Source organism: Convolutriloba macropyga, chromosome 9, assembly GCF_964194025.1.
Source record: "Convolutriloba macropyga chromosome 9, txConMacr16.3, whole genome shotgun sequence".
Lineage (NCBI taxonomy): Eukaryota > Metazoa > Xenacoelomorpha > Acoela > Convolutidae > Convolutriloba > Convolutriloba macropyga.
In genome coordinates, this window is record NC_134476.1 from 13,310,661 (window position 1) to 13,330,636 (window position 19,976).

The 19,976-nt window shown below is 36.3% G+C and overlaps 3 protein-coding genes across 3 annotated transcripts; 1 reads left to right on the forward strand and 2 right to left on the reverse strand.

The window, feature by feature from the left end:
* The first annotated feature begins 1,295 nt into the window (after positions 1 to 1,295).
* LOC142345622 (uncharacterized) lies at positions 1,296 to 3,592 on the forward strand. The gene is made up of 2 exons (XM_075397769.1): positions 1,296 to 1,367; positions 1,506 to 3,592. Exon 2 carries the CDS (start codon positions 1,596 to 1,598, stop codon positions 3,336 to 3,338), a length of 1,743 nt encoding a protein of 580 aa, XP_075253884.1. The 5' UTR covers positions 1,296 to 1,367; positions 1,506 to 1,595; the 3' UTR covers positions 3,339 to 3,592.
* Positions 3,593 to 4,903: 1,311 nt separating this feature from the next.
* On the reverse strand, positions 4,904 to 6,386 carry LOC142346054 (uncharacterized). Its single transcript, XM_075398542.1, has one exon. It carries the CDS (start codon positions 6,292 to 6,294, stop codon positions 4,999 to 5,001), a length of 1,296 nt encoding a protein of 431 aa, XP_075254657.1. The 5' UTR covers positions 6,295 to 6,386; the 3' UTR covers positions 4,904 to 4,998.
* Positions 6,387 to 11,674: 5,288 nt separating this feature from the next.
* Positions 11,675 to 19,488, reverse strand: LOC142346128 (nitric oxide synthase, inducible-like). Its single transcript, XM_075398633.1, has 4 exons — positions 18,297 to 19,488; positions 15,452 to 16,687; positions 14,861 to 15,012; positions 11,675 to 12,409 (listed from the first exon to the last, which is right to left on the reverse strand). Exons 1-4 carry the CDS (start codon positions 19,486 to 19,488, stop codon positions 11,675 to 11,677), a joined length of 3,315 nt encoding a protein of 1,104 aa, XP_075254748.1.
* Positions 19,489 to 19,976: the final 488 nt, after the last annotated feature.

The following is a 19,976-nucleotide window of genomic DNA, read 5'->3' on the forward strand; positions in this document are numbered from 1 at the left end:
GAAAAGAATTTGGATGGACTTATCAAAAGAATTAGCCTCGACTTTTTTGCGGTCCTCGACCGTGTATTTCAGTTCAAAATTTATCCCCACCTTGAATTCAGTTCTAGACCAGGGTTGACCTGGAATCCAGGTCAACTCCCACCGTCAACTCCAGTTTGGCAATTTCTCCACTTTCAATTGTTAAACACTTCCGAAACTTTGGAAAGAGATTCATTGGGCTTACATCTGTAAGAATACCTTCAAAACTTTCCACTTGAATGTTGGAGCATTATATTAATTACGTCACAACGTGCAGTAATCTGGATATACTCATAATGATCTCTTAACATTGTTTTATTATGATATACTTCATGCTCAAGAATTTTCAACTTACATATACAGCAAAACAAAACTTTTTTTAATAAAACCTTGAATACCAGAAAAGGTCAAATATTATTTACATGAATGTTCAACAACTAACCCACACCTAAAGTAATTCGTTGTCTGCAATTTTAAAAACTTTGATTGGTTTTATGTATTTTCATGGAATTGCACTTTTTGTTTTGTTAATTTTTCTATTCTTTAATATTTCTGATTTAGGTCAACGTAGGTTGGATTTTATAGTGCACTAATCGTGTGCGTATTTGGCGCCAATATTACTGGAAGCGATGGTTAATCTTTCTTCAAATAAATTGTTTTTTCTTTTCCTTTTTTTTCGGTTTGTTTATTTTTGCTTCTACTGGCCGGGTAGTTATTGCGCTGAGGGCAGATTTGTGAAATGAAACTTCGGAATCTAGAAAAATTCCTTTCAGTATTATACTGTCTTCACCAAAACTGAACATAGTTCTCCAGGAAAAAAAAATCCATCACTGAACTGCTACTTTTGCAATTCGCTCAGTGGAGTTCGCAGTCAAAACTCAACCCGATACCTTTTCTAACCGATAATTCACATCAAATGATGCTCCTGGAATTGTTTGCTGAAATTAAATGCGATTTTATTCATTACTGACTTCTGTGCTGTTAAACACGATTACTGTTCGTTTTTGACAAAGGGATGTCAACTGAAATTTCGGTTAATTTCACGAAAAATAGCAAATTATCATAGCCAATTGAAACTCTGATATAACTTAAGCACAAAATTGTTGCTTGAAGCCAATATCCTAAATGGTAGCTATAATATTCGAACGTTTAATGTGAAATTCATTGTTAGAGTTCTATAACTGTTCAAAGAATTCAACGAATTTCTCGAATTTTGTTTATAGAACAACCCTATTGTTAAACATCAGTTTAGGTTCCCACCGATTATCAAATGAATTGAACTCGCTTAATTACAGAATTCATAAAGCATTATGTTCTAATCGTTCAGAATAGCAAGTTAAACAACACATGTTTAAGACTTTAAACTTTACAAGTCATTTTTTTCAATTCTTAAACGTTGGTATCTTTTGTGCGAAGTAACAAGAATTATATAGACAAACAGAACACGCTTTTTATCTCGCACCTGTTTAAAGTCTTTTATATTGCAGGCGTATATTTTTACGTACACGACAAAATCATCACAAAGACGCTAAACTCTTAACTTTATATTGTTATAATTCTCGAAAAAAATTATTAAAATGTTTGCCAATTTCAACTCGTGGATAAAAACTGACATTACGTCGACAGGAGACAAATTTTTGTCCCAACTATTCGATTCGGTAGCGAAACGAGAAAACAAGCTCGTGAAGGATTACATAATCAATTACATAACTGAGCATCCCGAATGGAAATTTGAGGACTTCGCGATTGGCCAGCGAGGTTTATTACATCATGCGAGTGGATCAGGAAATCTTGCTGTCGTGAAATACTTGACGAATGAGCTCAATTTTCCGACGGATCAGTTAGCAGAATTTGAGAGTGCTAAAGGAACTAAACTTAAGAACGTATCGGCACTATATACTGCGGCAGCAAATGGAAATTTGAGCGTTGTCGCTCACTTATTGCAGAAAAACGCTGATGTAAACCAAGTTTCGGCTAATAAAGAAACAACCTTAGTTTCTGCTTGCAGCGCGGGTAACATCGACATGGCTCAATTTCTTATTGAATCTGGCGCGAACTTGGAAATTTCCAAAACGGGAAATGTTTCGCCTTTGATGGTTGCTTGCCAAAACGAGAACTTAGAAGTTGCGCAACTTCTGATCGAATATGGAGCCGAATTGAGTCACGATGACATAAACGGTTACTCGGCGGCGTTCTATTGCGCAACGAATCAGTCGGATTGCGTAATGGATTATCTTTTGCAGAAGGATCCGACACTTTTGGGGCAGAAAAGCAAGTTTGGCGAAAATTTAGTCGCCTATACAGCTCTAAACGGCTCATCTGCTATAGTCGATTTCATAATGGGCAAATTTGTAAACACTGAAAATGAAAACAAATTCATTTCCGACGCAGATAAAATTGAATTTCTTGAATTATTGGCATGCTCGAAATTTCTCAGAAAAACTTTTTCGAAAGAGGGAGTTAAACTGCTAAAACAAGCACACGATTTACGCGCTCAAGCCGGTTGCGCGAAAAATTCGGAAAACTTTCCGTTCGAAAATGAAACCGTTTCCGAGTTTGAGGGTTTTGAAAGTTTCGAAAAGGCGGTCGAAAACCTCGACTTCGATTTCGTTCATATTCAAACATTCCTGATCATGAAGCGAATTCTGGGCTTAAATCATAGCATGACTTTGACCAGTGTTCGAAACTATCTGAAAAATGTAACTGAAGCTAAAAAGTTTCAGTCATTTTATGATTTTGCGATTAATAATTCGGTTGTGAACAATGAAAACTGTTCACAAATTCGTGATTTAATTGAAGATCACGCCAATTTTTGCGGAACGCAAAAAGCATTTACTGCAAATGACGTCATCTTATCTTTGCATAAATCTCGAGATTTGTTGGCTTATTTCTCGGAAAACCAGGAAAATGATTACGGTTCGTCGACAATAACCAGTGAAGAAAAACAAGCATTTTTAGCGTCAATTTGCCGGTTTATTTTGGCCTTTCTAACAAATGAAAGCACCCAAGATTCCGACAGATCTGAATTAAGTTCTACGCTGGAAGAAATTGCTAAAATTTCCGAAAGCTCGGATGAAATGAATTTTGCGTTGCTTCGCTTGATTTTGGACCCCTCGACTTACAAAATGAAGCTCGGCAAACGAATGGCCGACTATCCGAACCAGGATGCTATCGAAATTATAGCCAACGCATCGAAAGTTGTCGAAACCGACACAAAAAGGACAGTACTCGACGGGTTTAAGCAAAATTTTGAACGCCTATGTACTTCAAAACAACGGAATGCAATCTACGAAGTATTGGGCAACAATATCGAGGAATGAGTTGAACGTCGAAGCAACAACCTCAAATGACGATGAACTAACAATTACTCTATTTTTTCTTATTACTCAGCCAAAAATAAAATATCCACTTAATTTCTTTGAGTTTTGTGACTGGATTACTAAAAAATATAATGTAAATTTCGTCCATCAGAGTCAAAATATTAAAACTGTAACTGAGAGTTCTGAACTTTATAATTTCGCTCAATTTATAAAATTTTTGTTGGGAAGTTATTTAAATTAATGTATGTAGCAGAGTTTTTTTGCAGGTAGAGAGAACCAGTCAGCTCGTTTTCCCAACAACTGTTCGCAAATTATATTTTCGCTAGGTAGCAAGACATCGTGCAACTACGAAAAAACTGACTCTTCGTCAAATGTTCATAGTTAAACTTGAAGAACAGGCATGATCTGAAACTCAATTACTTCTCATTACAAAATAATGAAAAATAGAATTTCAATTCTAAATTGTAAATTTTGGCTGTATTTGAGAGTCTTTCTAAGTACCAGCGTGATATTCATTCCTTGAACCAATTTAGAACTGTAAATAGAAACAATTTTAGCTTAACGGCAGAAATTGTTAAGAGTACTTCAGTGAAAAATCCAGGTAGAAGTTTCCCAATTTTTCGTAAGTAAATCCCTAGATTTCAGCCAGAAAGTTTTTCTTAAGGAAAACAATTGTTTAGTCCAATTCTTATTAATATGAGAGAACATGTCACATATTTAGACACCCTTTTTCTTTGAAGAATTGATAGATTCGTGTCAAAGGAAATCAGCGCCTAATCAATCTGGAGGCATTCTGTTTTTTGGGATGGCCAGTACTCTGTTCAGGTCAATTTACTCCGGCCAGCATTGATTTTTGAGTAAAATTTACTGCATAAAAATGAATGTGTTCGGCTAAACTCTTGCCAACAAGGATTGCTTTAAATGCGATTTCATCTTCCACTAGGTAACTTTTAACTTGTAACATCTGATTTGCGTATTAATTCATAAGCACTGAGCTGGATGGGCTTTGTGGTAATTGCCTACAAATCACCATACGTATAAGTAGTGTGTATACTACTATAGTACTTGCCAGTAATAAGCTACCAAAACGTCAAATGTCATTCTTCTGCTCAGAATTTGTGCTGGGGTATGTGTATGTTTCCAAATATACAGGATAAGTTAAGCCTGAGTGGATTCCATCACATCAATTTGATCATAATGAATAAAAACTACACATAAGGAACCTTAAAATTTTCTGAAGAAGCAATGTTTCAGAACGGAATTAAATTTTTACCAATGAAAAGAGCTGATTCAGCCCGGAAATGCTCTTCTAAGTTTGGAGGTCAATTTCGTATAACTTCAGCAGTTCTCCGTCGTTTTAAGCAATTATTTGCATTTTTAAATGAGAAGTTTATAGCTTAAATTGCACATATTATTAACTTATGCTCAACTTACTGAGCTTTTCTAAATCTCGCACGTAATTACTCTAATTTTTGTTCTAAAAGTTAAACCAGTTCAATGTCTATCGATTTTCAGTCATCTCCTGCCTGGCAAGCACACCTTAGTTTTGGCTCTGACAAAAACTATTTACAAAGAAAATTTAATTATCTTAAGTTTGTTTCGAGCATGACTTCTACAAATGTATTCTCTATAAAACGTTCTTATCATCAGTAACTGGAATTCAGTTTGCTAGGGTTGAAAAACACATGAAATTTGGGTATTCGGGCATGATCAAATCAACTTTGTGTGTTCTGTAGGGTTCGAAAGCCGATTTTGCTCTTAGCCGACAATTGTTCCGACCTCGAATTGCTTCAGGAAACTTTTTCGGCTTATCAATGTCATCTGAATTTTCCTCTAATGTATTCGACCAATCGAAAGTCGCCCCAGGACTCCATTTCAAAGGCGATGTTGTTTCACGTGATTTCTGCCCCTGTTTTGGTTCTTGTTCACAAGTTTTGGGTATGAACGGTGATTCAAATTTGGGCCAATCGCTTTCCATCAACTGTTGATTTCGAGGCTTGCCAAAGAGATGTCGGTCAACATACGAGGACGCAACGCTTCGGTATAAAGACCTCTTACACCCGGATACGACTGTCGCTTTCGGTTTTCCGAGAGTTCCTGGGTTTGTTTCTCTCAACTCGTACGACTTGAGCGTTCGTGCGCTTTGGGCTTTTCTATCAGTTAAAACTTGTGAAGATAGAGGCGAGATGTCAACTCTTTTGTGAGGTGAGGGTCGGATTGTTGAACTGTGAGTTTTTGAGAGGTCAAGAGCGAAGGATTCGCTCAAAGGCCATGACCTTTGTCGTTCAGAAACCGTGCTCAAAGTTTTCCAGTTCTTCTGAAGTTCGAGAAGGAAATAATTATCGTCGTCTACAGCTAAACTAATTCCAGCATAATACGCTAAAAACTCCTCCATCGAAATTTTTCCATCTTTATTTCCGTTTTCAGATTCGAAATCTGAAACAAAATTATCAATACATTCTTCCTTTGACATTTGACCGGAAACAAACTTTTCATTTCGGGAAAAATCAAGCTTTTTCATTAGGTCTGATTTGTCAACAAAATCCGATTTGTCGTAATCGATTTTAGAGAATAATTTTTCGACCTCGTTTCGGCGTTTTTCGGGTAAAAATTGGGCTATTATTTTATCGTTGAATTCTTTGATCGAAATTGCTCCGCTCGAATCCGTATCTAGCTCTTTGAATAGCAAATTGATTTCGCGTTTTGATAGCTTGTCCAAATATAAAGATTGAATTCCAGAAACAAATTCCTTTTCGTCAATCTTGTTATCGCCGGACTTATCCAATTTTTTGAATAGAGAGGCAAGGTTTTTAAATCCATGTGCCCCGTATTTAGCCAAGCAAAGCCACTGAAATTTTTCAACTATTGACAGAGATTCGGGATTTTTGTGCAATTGTACCATTTGGTTGCGAATTTTCTGATCCAATGTCTTCATTTTTCGAGAAGTAAGAGCCATTTTTAAACTTCTTTACGCTGTCAAATAAAATTGATTTAAAATGAATGGTATAGTTTATTTATATAGTGCGTGCATTGGCGTATTTTAATGTATTTTGTGGCTGTAAAAGCGCACGTGGCCCTTTTTTTAATGCATTGATGTACATTGAGAAAGAGAGTTTGAGAAAGCTTTTAAACAGAAACCTTAATTTGAAATGCACCAGAGACAACCGAGATGTATTTTTTTCTGGTTTTTTGGCTCTGATGTGGTAATTCATTGAAATCTTCGCATGATACTGAATAATGTTTAGCTCGCTTTTTTCTAGCTCTTATATAAAATTCGTTGAGATCTTGAGTGAAGGATAAAGAATTAAAACGTTTGACTATACAATTTTTTTTTTGCATTAACCGGATCTTAATCCCTCTAAATGTGTATTGCAAACATGAACTTGATCTTTAACTGGACATTAAGCCAGATAGAAATCAGTCGTAGATGAAACTAGAAGCATATTTGGCAATAGTAACGAAAACATTGATAAAGTCACTTTTCAATCGAAAGAATGAGTCTTATTCAAGTTAGTCGTCATAGTAATAAAACAATTTTGAGTTCAACTCTTGCTCCAAAATCTTAAACAGTTCTAATAGCGTATCGAGAAATGCCTAGAAAAAAGCAATAGCAAAAAAGACAGACGAAATTCCAGCAAAATTTCTGCTATTTGAATCCAACGCGCCCAACATCGCCATTATAATGATACCACTGTCACCTTTCTGAACTTTTCGACAACGCACATCACGATTGGTTGGAACTAAATTTAAAAAAAAAATTCTCCCTCCTCCGGTGCGTCGCATCGCGTCAAATAAATACAATGCTAACACATCAAAAACATCCAAACAGTTTTCAATAATTTGTATTCAGTTCTTCAATCGAATTGAATAGAAGCTGGTGTTACATAGCAGCCCGATTTTACATAGCTTATTTTGAAGACGGTTTTACATAGAAAACAACGATGCAGCCCATTCAGAAGTCTAGTAGTTACCTAAACGAATCACGAGGAAAAACACTGGAAAAAATCTCAGAAAAAATGAAACCAAACACGTAACCGACGAACGTCGGAAAAATTGATCTCAAACGATTTTTGGGAGCGCAAATTTTTTGCAGGTTGCTTCAGTCGGGGCGGGGGAAGGGTAACTAAATTCACAAAAAAAGGCTTCAAATGACGTCATTAGAGGTTATTATATATCTCTATAATCACCACCAGGGTTTAATGTAAATATGCCTCCAACTTCGACGCTTTTTGTTTGACTTTTAGTAATGAACCGCAACCACTTCAGTCGAGCTGCTTAAAATTAAAATAGATCAAAATGTAAATTATCAAAAGCGCAAAAGTCAAGAATAATTGCCTGAAAATTCGTTCGAGAGCATTTAAAAACTAGAAAAGTTATAACTAATTTTTTTTCTCATCACAGGGTCACATAAATTCGAAAAAGGAAGATCATTTTGAAGAAAAAAAGACCGTAAAACTGGTCGCAAAACAAAGGGATGCCAAAATGGGCTAAGAAACCGGGTCTAAGATTATAGAAAGTACAAAAAAGTGCATTTTTTTCGCATTTCCCCTTTTTCTTTTTTTTTCAATTGTCATTTTTTTTTCAATTCCACAAAAAGGCATTTTAAAACAACAAAAAACAGTGAAACATTCAGCGAAAAGTGGCTAAAATTCGCCCAAATTTCAATAAAATAGTTGAAATACATTACAAAAAACCTACAAACAACTTCCAAACAACTGTGGAAATAATCCAAAAATATAATCAAACTTCTAAACAAAAGAAATTAAAGAAATTTGTTTGAAAGAGCCGCATGTGAAAATAAAAACTTGGCTCGGTTACAGAAATTTTAAAGATTTCATTTTTCGAGCAGATAGAGCCATTTTCAAACTTCTTTACGCTGTCAAATAAAATCAATTTAAAATGAATGCTATAGTTTATTTGTATCGTGTGTGCATTGGCTTTTTTCAATGTATTTTGTGGCTGTAAAAGCGCATGTGGCCCCTTTATTAATGCATTGATGTACTTTGAGAAAGAGAATAGAGAAAGTTTTTAAATAGCAACCTTAATTAGAGACAATCCAGATGTAATTTATTCTAGTTTTTTGTTTTCTGGTGTGGTAATTCCTTGAAACATTTTCGCATGATACTGAACAGTTATGTTTAGCTCGCTTTTGTAAGCTCTTATCTAAAATTCATTAAGCTCTTGAGTAAAGGATAAAGAAATAAAACGTTAACTATATATTTTTTTTGTGTGAGCATCGTAAACCCTAGAAATGTGTATTGCAAACATCAATTTGATCTTTAACTGGACATTAGGCCGGATAGAAGTCAGTCGAAGATGAAACTAGAAGCATATATGTCAAGCGAAAACATCGAAATTGTCTCTTTTCAATCAATCGAAAGAACAAGTCTGATTCAAGTAAGAAGTAAGTCATAGTTAAAACCAGTTCTGAATTCTATTATTGCTCCATAATCTCAAAATATTGAAATAACGTATCGATAAATGCCCAGAAGCAATCGCAATAAGGAAAGACGAAATTGCAAAGTTTTTGCTATATGAATTCTACGCGCTCAACATCGTCATTTTAATGATTCCACTTTCACATTTCTGAACTGTTTGACAACGCATATCACGATTGGTTGGAACTAATTTTAAAAAAAAATTCACCAACCCGCCTTGAGTTGTATCGCGTCAAATAAATACAATGCTACCACATCAAAAACATCCAGAAAGTTTTAAATAAATTGTATTCAGTTTTTTCAACGAATTGAATAGAAGCTGGTGTTACATAGCAGCCCGGTTTTACATAACTTATTTTGAAGACAGTTTTACATAGAAAACAAAGAAACAACCCATTCAGACGTCTAGTACCTACCTCAACGAATCACCAGAAAAAATACTGGAAAAAAATCTCATAAAAAATGGAACCAAACACGTAATCAACTAACGTCGGTAAAATTGGTCTCAAATGATTTTTGGAGCGCAAATCTTTTGCAGCCTGCTTCAATGGGGGGGGGGGGTTGGGGTAACTTAATTCACTAAGAAAGGTTTCAAATGATGTCATTAGAGGTTATTATATACCTCCATAATCACTACCAAAGTTTAATGTAAAAATGCTTCCAACTTTGGCGCTTTTCATTTGACTTTTTGTATTGAACAGCCACCACTTCAGTATAGCTGCTTAAATTTAAAATAGCTCAAAACGTAAAACATCAAAAGCGCAAAAATCACTCGAAAAATTAAAGGGTCAAGCGAAAATATTGTATTAAAACGACTAACACGTTAAGAAAATTGCCCGAAACCTCGTTTGTGAGCAACTAAAAACTAGAAAAGAAATAAGTAAATTTTTTCGCATTACAGGGTCACATAAATTCAAAAGAGGAAAGATCATTTACAGAAAAGAGTGTGAAACCGGTCGCAAAACAAAGGGATACCAAAATGGGCTAAGAAAACGGCTAAGATTATAGAAAGTACAAAAAAAGTGCATTTTTTCTCATTTTTCCTTTTTTTTTCATTTTTTTTCAATTCTCAATTTTTTCAATTCTACAGAAAGGCACTTTAAAGCAACAAAGAACAGTAAAAAAATTCAGCGAAAAATGGCTAAAATTCGTCAAAATTTCAATAAAATAACTGAAATACATTACAAGAAACCTACAAACCACTTTCAAACAACACTGGAAATAATACAATATTATAATCAAAATTCTAAACCAGAGAAATTAAGGAAAATTGTTTGAAAGGGCCGCACGTGAACATGAAAACTTTGCTCGGTTATAGAAATTTTGAAATATTTTAACACCGCAATTTCTCGCCCACTTGGAAACACCGCTTTGAACAAAAACCATTCTCTTTTCAACGCACTCAATAATTTTGTTCAGCTCCAAAGTCACTCTTAAATATTTTCATGCTTGTGATTTCTTGCTCCAAATTTCAATCCAATGTTAGTGATTAAAAATAAAAAACGACTTCTTCAATACCGTTCTTCAAGTCTCAAAAACACCAACACGCACACAAAGATAAACGAACACATATAGTTACACACATATACAGACAGAAGGAAACTATCACCGCAAAAATTATCACCATTGGTTTGACTGAAAGCATGAAGAGGTACAATTTTTTAAGATATATTGACTAGTTCTATTACAAAACAGAAGTGTAGTGAACGATTTTGTTCTTCGTAGCTTCGAAAACTCTCGTCCTTCTTTATTTTTTTGAGATGAACTAATAAATAGAGTCAAAATGTGCAATGTGTTAGCTAATTATGGCAGAATTAAAGAGTTTCAATTCATTTGTGTTAGTTTTCAAGCTCCTTTTATGTTGCTATTCTCGCCAGTTTACATGTCAGAATTGCATAGTTGATTAGTCGTAGATGACGACGTCGGCAAAATGTAAACCGTTTTCCATAACGTCACTTTTGCAGTCTAGATCTGATGTCTTAGGAAGATTATTGACCAATTAGAAGTTTTGTTGAATTTTCTGTATCAACAACATGTCGATTCGCAAACCAATCGTAATAAACTTGATGCATTTTTATAATCGTTTTTTGAAGTGGTTGATATGTCGAAATGCTGTTTTGCTGATAATGAGGTTAATTCGAGTTTGAGTTTCACTTCATGCTTGACAATCACCTACTAATAATAGTTACTAACTATGTTTGTTGACAAAGTGAAATTTTCTGGTCATCAATGTTTTATCGGAGCTTCATGTAAAGTATATTGATCGAAAGCTAAAATGTTTATCAAAAAGAATTAGGCGCGGTTTTTTGCCATTTCGTCATATGTTTAAAGAAAATCAGTTTTTAAGATCGCAGCAGTAGCATTAAATATTGCTAGTCGTGCTATTCTACCTTCACTGCTTAATTTGGCCTTGTGCTTAGTTAGGAATCTGGGCCATAACAAAAAGTAAATGTACATTTCTGGATTAAACAACACAAAGTTGGTTTCCTGATCTACACAACGCTACAAATTTACACCACCAACTGAATAAATACAATCAGTCATCTAAACTACACAGGGTTTGAGAGTTAAAAGAAAATGCAAAAATTATATCTACTGGTAAGACAAACTGAACCATATTTTTCAAAAAAATATTTCATATATTGAAACCAAAAATATTTGTGCGAAATCTCCGCTAAAGGGTGCAGAATATGAACAGCAGCCTGAAGTATACATAATTAACAAATTGCATCGAAGAGAATTTGGTGACATTGTTGCCGTTTCAAATTAGAGACGTTAAAAGTTAATACACAGAAAACACTAACAAAAACTGATAAAACACATATTATAGAATTCCTATACCTATAAATCAAACGTATCATAGAATCATAAAACAACGAGCAGAACTTTTTCGAAATGCTAGCCAAACATTTCAACCTGAATTCTTCCACTCTTTTTCATTTTTCTGATCCGGTCCCGTGCCTGTTCAAACGTCAAGTTTATTCCCTGTCCAGACGATAGAATGGTAGCCAGAGCTTTCTCAATCGCCATACACGCAGCTGCTGAACCACATAAATAGACAAACGCTTTCTTGTCGACCAACATCAAATATATTTTGTTTTGGTGGACCATCATCTCGTCCTGGACATATCGTTTTTCTTCGGGATTCACGCGGGAGAATGCAGGCACAAGGTCCGTAATCAATTGATTTCCTGCCAGTTTTGTCAATTCGTCTTGATATAAGAAGTCGTTTGGAGTCCTACAACCAAAGAACAACATTCGATCTACCTTTCCAGGTTCTTTGTTGTTGCTTAGAGCAACTATTTCTTCCCAAAACGACCGGAAAGGGGCAAGTCCGGAACCAACTGCAAACAACAAAAGTGGGGTGTTGAGGGTTAGACTGCAGCAGTCAACGTCTGGTAATCTAGCCGGGGCAACCTGGCCTGGAAGTCGGAAATGTGGGTTTGGGTTCACGAACAGTCGTATCTCGGAAGAGGTTTTGACACCCTGTAGGAAGTTTGAGCAGAGACCCTTACGTTTGGTCTTGTCGGGGGTGAGGTACTCGGCCACACTTACAGTGATCTGGATTTTATTATGGTCTGTTCTGGGTGAAGATGAGATGGAATAGGGTCTGGGTTGCAAAACAGGGAGAACCTTAAAAGGAAACCCAGGTTGAGAGGGCAACTGTTTGGAAGGCATATGAAATTGTCTAACTGAAATACCCGGACGACACTAATAAAAAAAGAAAAAAAGATCGGCCCATAGTATTTTCCCAAACCCATACCCAAACCGTCCGACTAAATCCTTTTCTTTTGTCGGCACCCCAAATAGCAAAATTTCGACATCAGTTTCTCCGCCCATAACTTCTAGCAATAGACAGGTATATATTTGCATCAAATTCGGCAGTACAAATTCATCAACTATTTTTAAGACCACTGAAGTTTGGTGTAAAAATCAACTCTAAATACTTTAGTTGAGAGATTTTGTTGAGCTACCTCAAAAGTGGAACTTTATATGCAGAGATCAATATTCATAAAAGAAGCAATTGATTAGTCAAGTTTTTAATTTGATGTTCAACGGACAAAAATCAACGGTGAAAAAGCGCAAAACCAAAATTAAAATCTTGTTGAAGTTTTTACATTTGTATTTGGTATATCAATTCTAAAATCAGAAAAGCTTACGCAATTTTTCAAAATTTATTGAAAGAACCATTTTCTGTCAGATATTGTTTTTTGCGACTTGTTGTGAACGTGCTTGGCAAGAGATTTTCGCTATTTACCCCAGACCTTGAGTCTTGAAACCCCTATGACTACTGTTTTTGATATACAATTAGAGTCATTTTATGACCGTTTTCGATTTTTGAACAAAATAACAATAAAAATGTGAAATTGGACTCTGCAATTAGTATGTAATTGTAAAGTTATCCTTTTTATCAGGAAAATAAACCGGTGCTCTTTAGGCTAAGCTGCAAATGAGACGGTAGTTATACACAATAAAGCACAAATATCAACTGCTGCGGCAATTGAAGAACGAAAATCTATTCCGACGACTCTTAAGTCAAAGTAAAGCACAAATGTTATGCTCATGCTGCGACAGATCTGGAAAGATCTACGTTTTGACTTGATAAGTTATGGTACACTTCAAAAATAGAGAAAAGTTTTAATTGAAGTCCTATATGTTGGTACTGATATAGAATTGCTGATCACTCTTTGTGGAGCTATTCAAAACAAATGCAATCTGTTGTCTATATCATAAAAGTATCGGAGATAGCAAATTAATTGATTGTAAGTTTAGATTACGTGACTCTGCTTGAAGTCACTGCGAACGTCAGACAACTATCAAGAACTGCGAAGCGGTTTAGGATGCGGTCAGAATTTCGAAGTGACGTAGTGCCGAGTCAGGTCCCTAGTGAAGACCTAGTCTTATGATAAAACCCAATTAGTCTAGTATGGGTTCCATATAGACCAAAATTACACAGTCGAGGTTTTTAGTTAAAGTCCAGCAAAAGTCTTCCTGGGTCCAAATCTTTTCATATGAACTTATTGTCGAGCATGGTCTTTTCATGAGTCGAGCAAAGTTCTTTTCCTGAGTCTGCTTTATTACCAATTTGGACAACATGTATATATATTTTTAAATTGGATACTGAAATACTGAAGCAGCAATGGAGCATTGCACCATTGCAGTCCATATTGACACAGTTGAACACTGTTTGAAAACTGCCAAAGGTCTTGAGAAAATTTGTTCAGATAAAGCAGTTATCGCTGCTGGACTATATTGACTCAATACCTCATTGAATGAAACTGAGTAGTTTAATGGTAATGACCTTCTTTCCACATTTTCTCTAGACATGACGAAAGTGGGTCGTTATTTTGTTGTTTTCCCTTCCAAGATATGGATTATCAGTTTTTTAAAAATGCATTTATTTTGACAGATTGACGGTTCTTCAGAACAGCAAAAGGTGAAGGAGCATACATGCCGACTGCATTATAAGAAAAATTGTGCAGTAAAAATGCACCTAATATTTTTGAGGCAAACTGCAGACTCATGAAAAGAGTTTTTCTTGACCCATGATTTGACAATATTTTTGACCTGGTCAAAAAAGACCCATGAAAAGACTTTTTCTTGACTTATGATTAACTTCTGCTCGTCACAATTTTTACTCCTCAAAATTTCTGGTCGGAGAAAAGTCCAGAGACCAAGTTTGGCTGAGCAGAACTCCAGTTGAACTTTTTGGGTCAAGCAAACGCCTAGCGCTACAAAATTTGTCGACAAAAATGTCGAGGCGATTAATAAAGTATAGCAAAGTTCTTTTCATAGATCTTTTGGGTCTAGCATGGTTTGCCAATTTTTGGCCGAGCATTGTCTTTTCATAGGTCACGGTCTAGACTAGCGGTATTTTTGCTTAAAACACGCACGTTGGAAGCTTTAAGATGCTTCAAGTTAAACGCGAAGTTATCTTCTGACTACCTATATAGGAAATATAGCACGCTTCTAATTCTACATCTAGCTTTAAATTGTTCTTAATATGGTGTTATAAATATTGTCGAATTTATTATCTACTTATTGCAAAAAAACAAACTGTGATATTATCAAACAGCAGTGTGCCTGAATAAGTTTGTCAAAAACAATTTGGATCGAAGGAAACTCATTGAGCGTCTCTAGCAGGGTCGGGAAGTTCTGAGCCCAATTCGAGTATGCCTCGGAGCTATTAACAAGTTCCTCGAGTCTCCTCTGTTCCTCACTGACAGATGCAAACCCTATATGAAATTATCAATGAAGTCGATTCATTTATAGGGTAACTTTTTCCACCCCCCCCCCCCCCCCCAAGCTATTTGCTTGCAAAAATAATTCACAATAACCATCAAAAACAAACGATTCCTTGTAAATCACGAAATATCACTACACGTTAAGGACAAACAGTCGGAACAGTCTCATATTAGCTTTAAAAGAAATTGGGCGCCTTAACTTGAAAAATGCTTAATTCTTAATTCTTGAATTTGTCGAGCAATTTTTGAGCCCAATAATTATTTGGGGTTCTTCTTGCGAAATTTTAGTTTCGTTACATTTGAAAGCTTTTACAAAGTAGATCAAACATGATCATCAAGGAACTTTCGTTTCAAACTGTCGCATGTTAACTAATTTCGTTAACGATTATTTCGAGTTAGAACTTTGTACTAGTGTCATATCGAAAGTTACCTGATAAAAAGTCCAACGCCGGCGGTCTCAAAGGCGACACTAAATCAAAGTATTGGGTTCCAAGGTCACGCAAAGTCCAGAAATTATTGTCAGATAACACAGACAGCGAGCATGCTTTGTCCAGATTTGGGTCCTCCGGTTTCATACCACATCTTTGAAGTAACTCCTCGAAATATTCTTTTGGGTTTTCTGGGAAAACATACACGTGATCGCCTGGTAAATAATGAACTTTCGAGTCTATTTCGAACTCAATTTGTCGAACGGAATGATCATTTTGGCTTCCAATGTCTCGTTTGATCAACTCCCTGTTCATAGTAACCGTTGCTACGTAGGGGTTGTCTTTGGTATAGGGTGCCATGTTTGGTTTGATCTCTGGAACTTTGTCGTAAAACTCGAGTTCAATTATCTTCAGTTTGCCGTCCAGATTTTCATCGTCATCTTGATCATCGATATCTGATGTGTCATTTGTAGGTTTGTCATTGTCAGTGTCCACAGGGAATAGTTTGTTCAAGGCTGAGATTGTTTCCGATTCCCATTTGCAATAAGATTTGTATTGGTTATCCAGGCCGTCGCATAATCCCAACGAAGCGATTCTGTGCGATCCAAGCTTATCCAAAGCCGAATCCAAGTTTATTCCGAACAAGCAGTAGTCCTCGTATGCCTTGGAACCAATTGCACAAACTGCATATAAATAATGCTTCAATGAACCCCGTTGTTTGGATCCCGGTTCCGATTCCACTGCGCTCATTTTTTCCGCCATCCAATCTTCGGTTTCAAGCCCGTTACTCGGCGCATTACCACGACCAAAAGTCGAAGTTATAATGAATAGAATTGAGCTTTCTTGCTCAAACTGTTTGAAAATAAACTTGTCAAGTTCCACAAGCTTCGCTCTGTATCCTTCCTTGTAAAGACGTTTTGACATCTGCTTAGCATACGAAAATGCAGTTCCCGTAGTCGACGCATACAAAATTATGATCAAAGTCCGTTTGTTTAGTGTTTTGATAGCTAGCCCAAGTGGTGTCAACAAATTTTCCATCAGTTTCCATTGTTTGTTAGCCGCGAAGAGTGACTTTCTGCCTTGTTTTCTCTTGACTTTTTCAAAGTATGCCGTCCAGGGTTCATGCTGGTCAAGAACGCATGGTTTTACCAGGTAATTCATCATTTCCTGGTGGAAAGTCAAACTCATTCCCCCACTAATTGGGGGCACAATCCATACCCAATCACAAGGTGTGTTCCCTTGAAGTGAAATAAATCAAAACTTGCGAAAAAACTTCAGAAACATTATTTTGTACATACAAAAATCTTTAATTTTCATTGTCTCAGAAACTCGGAAACAAAAAATTGATACATTGATGAATCATGTCAGTTATCTGGAGTATTTTAATCAATTCTGTTTCTATTTTTCACAAACAAGTTAAGATTAGGGTAATAAGCGTGGGTGAAAATCAGTTAGATTGAACAAATTTCGTTTTTTTCTTTTATTCAATATTGGATATACCCAAAACTAGGCTCAAATTTGAATTGTTGTAGCCATCGTTAATTTGAAAACCATAAGTGAATTAAATCAAAACGTAAGTGACTTGAGTGATTTAATTTCTACGCGCTATGTTTTCCCACCATTACACTATCTAATAACTAAGATTGTATCAATTGGACCAAAATTAAAGAAAGTCTAAGTAGTGATTAATTTTAGAAATCCGCCTCAAAACTAAAGGTGGATTAAGAAGACAATTATCAGTTTCGCAATTATCCATAGCACTGTTCACAAAACGGTTCATTCTTTGAACTGGGTGTGATTTGATTAAAAATAAACTTCGCGCAATAAGGTATAAGACTAATTACATGCTCAAATTGGAATTGATTTACCTTCATTGTGAGTATTCAAAACAAAATGTGGTCTTTTTCATACAATAAATACCATAAATCCACTTTTTCAGAACCTGATTTACAACGTGAGAAATGGCTACGCGAAAAGAAAACCTGTTACGAAGCACTATCATTGGTTTCTACAGAACGCTAATTTTTGGTTTGTTCAGGGTCGATTTCAGTCTGGATGGACTGTTACCGTAACCCTGTACGCAATGCCGGTCAGTCTGATCAAAATCTGGCTAGGGCCACACAACGCACACGGGGTACTTTGTTTATGCTTTAAACTACCCTAGTCGAGACCTGGAATTTATGAAAAGACATATTAACTCCAGGGGGGGGGGGTAAATATTGAATTGAATTACGCGGTCGAGGACCCAGTTAAATTCGAGGCTAATTCTTTCCATAAGTCCAGCCAAATTCTTTTCATATGCAAAAATGAGGCAGATTAAAAAGTTCCGACAACACCTGGGTTCGATCTCGTGACCTTCTCCAATCTTACCCAATGCTTAACCAATTGAGCTACATGTTTATAACTTTGAAAGAAATTGAAAACAGGTCATTATAACGGTCGTGATCGTAATTCCAGGACATCACATTAGGTCCAGACAAATTCCAGAACACCTTTATTGTCCAGCCAAATTCCAGAACACATTTATTTTCCAGCGAAATTCCAGGACGTATGTTTTAGTTCCAGCCAAACTCTAGGACGGTTGTTTTAGTTCCAGCCAAAGTCCAGGACATCACATTGGGTCCAGACAAATTCTTTTCATACCCAATATCTGTCGAGGACAGTCTTTTCAGCTTTTCATACCTTAAATCTGTCGAGGACGGTCTTTTAATAATTCCAGGTCTCGACTATGGTATTTTTGCCTAAACTACCAAAAACAATACCTGCAATTGAAAGCTATGATCATAAGAAAACTTGACTCGCAGGAATAAAAATTTCGCAAGTTTTGAATTCTCCGAGGTGTGTTACCTCTATCTGCGATGTCCTGTTTCAAGAACTTCATGAATCCCTCTGCTGCATTGTGGTGATCTGTGATCGTAATCTGTGCTTTCTGAAATGAGTGCAAAACTGCAGCATTCACTTCAACATACAATCGGTCAATGTTCAGCTGACTGCTAGCGGCTAAAGTAACGTCCATTCCGATTTCCTCCGCCAATTGAGGAATAAAATTGTATCTCTGTAAATCGCAAAGATTCCTTCCAATTTCTGTTTGCATAAACCAACCACTGAAAGGTACTGACTTGAAAACCATACCTCCGATCTCAATTGCCTTGTCAGCGACAAAAGGTTGCGCAACCCACCGCAACCCAAGTTTCTTAATTGCAACGTCATATTTGGGTTCCGGGTGTGACAGGTACACGATTGGTTTGCAGTCATCAGGGAGTTCGTACCAACTTGGAGGCTCTTCGACGTTTGATTGGACGATTATAGGCAACAGATCCCATTGTGTTCGCTGATTGGTCGGTTTGTTCCAACCAAGTTTCACAGCAATTCTGGTCAGTTCCTGATTGGATGGGTCTCCCAGCAGAGTTCCGTCTTCTTGCTCATAACAAGCGAATCGCAAGTACTGCGAAGACCACATTCGCGAATTGAGCGGCAAAACCAAAACGGAAGCGCCCAATTTTCCACCATTGTAAGCGTGCCTTATATGGTCACAAATTGCATGGAACATTTCGTCGTTAGTTTTGACATCTCGTCTGTCTATAATGTCCATAGTTTGCCAGTAGAGTCGGTTAATACAGCGAGCTGCGTTTCGCCAAGCGAGCTGGCAACCATATCTTAATTCGTCAGTTGAGTAACTGACATTTCCAGTCAATCGGATTTCATCTTCGATTTCTTTCAGCCGTTCTTCGTAATCATCCTTCGAAGTTTGCTTGTCTTGATGGTAGATCTTCAAGAAATCACGCGATTCTTTCACGACTTGATCGGTAGTGAAGTCCGGCAAAGGCCAGTTTTTGGAGCTATCAGTTTTGATGTACGGGGAGTAATACATATAAGTGTTAGTGCACACTTGATGTCGGCAGTCCTGATACAGATTAGATTTAGGGCCGTTTATAGGAAAACAATCATTTGTTGCGTAGTTCCTCAACCGTGCCACTGGGCATTTATCAAAGACCAGGGGTTCCTGGCCTCTCTCGAAACTTTGCTCCTCGTCCGCCATTTTTGATAACCCTAAACTGATTTGTATGAAAATTCGAATAGCTCAAGTTTGGAAGTGAACAACTTTAACGGCTGCAGTTACCAAACTGCGTTTTGAGGTTTTATTGGTATATGTGAACAATAATTAATATTAGTACAACTATATTGATATGTAGCAAATTAATGTTTTTTGGTAAAAGTAATAATTTAAGTAAGGTTCATAGAATCGGAGAAAAACTATCAATATTGGGAGCGAATTTGCTCATTTTGTCTTAAGCAAAAAGAAAACACAATTTTACAGGAATTTTTTTGGAAATTTGTTTTAAGATCTTGAGAGATTCCAAATCCTATTAAAAAACTACATCAAGTAATAAATTGTTGACTGGATAGATAAAATTTTGTAAGATAATTGCAAAGTATGTCCAGTAATTCTGGACTCAACTATTTTGCTTGATCTATGGAGCGTGAAAGTACAATGGAGTGACAACATCTGTTATGTTCCTTAATCAA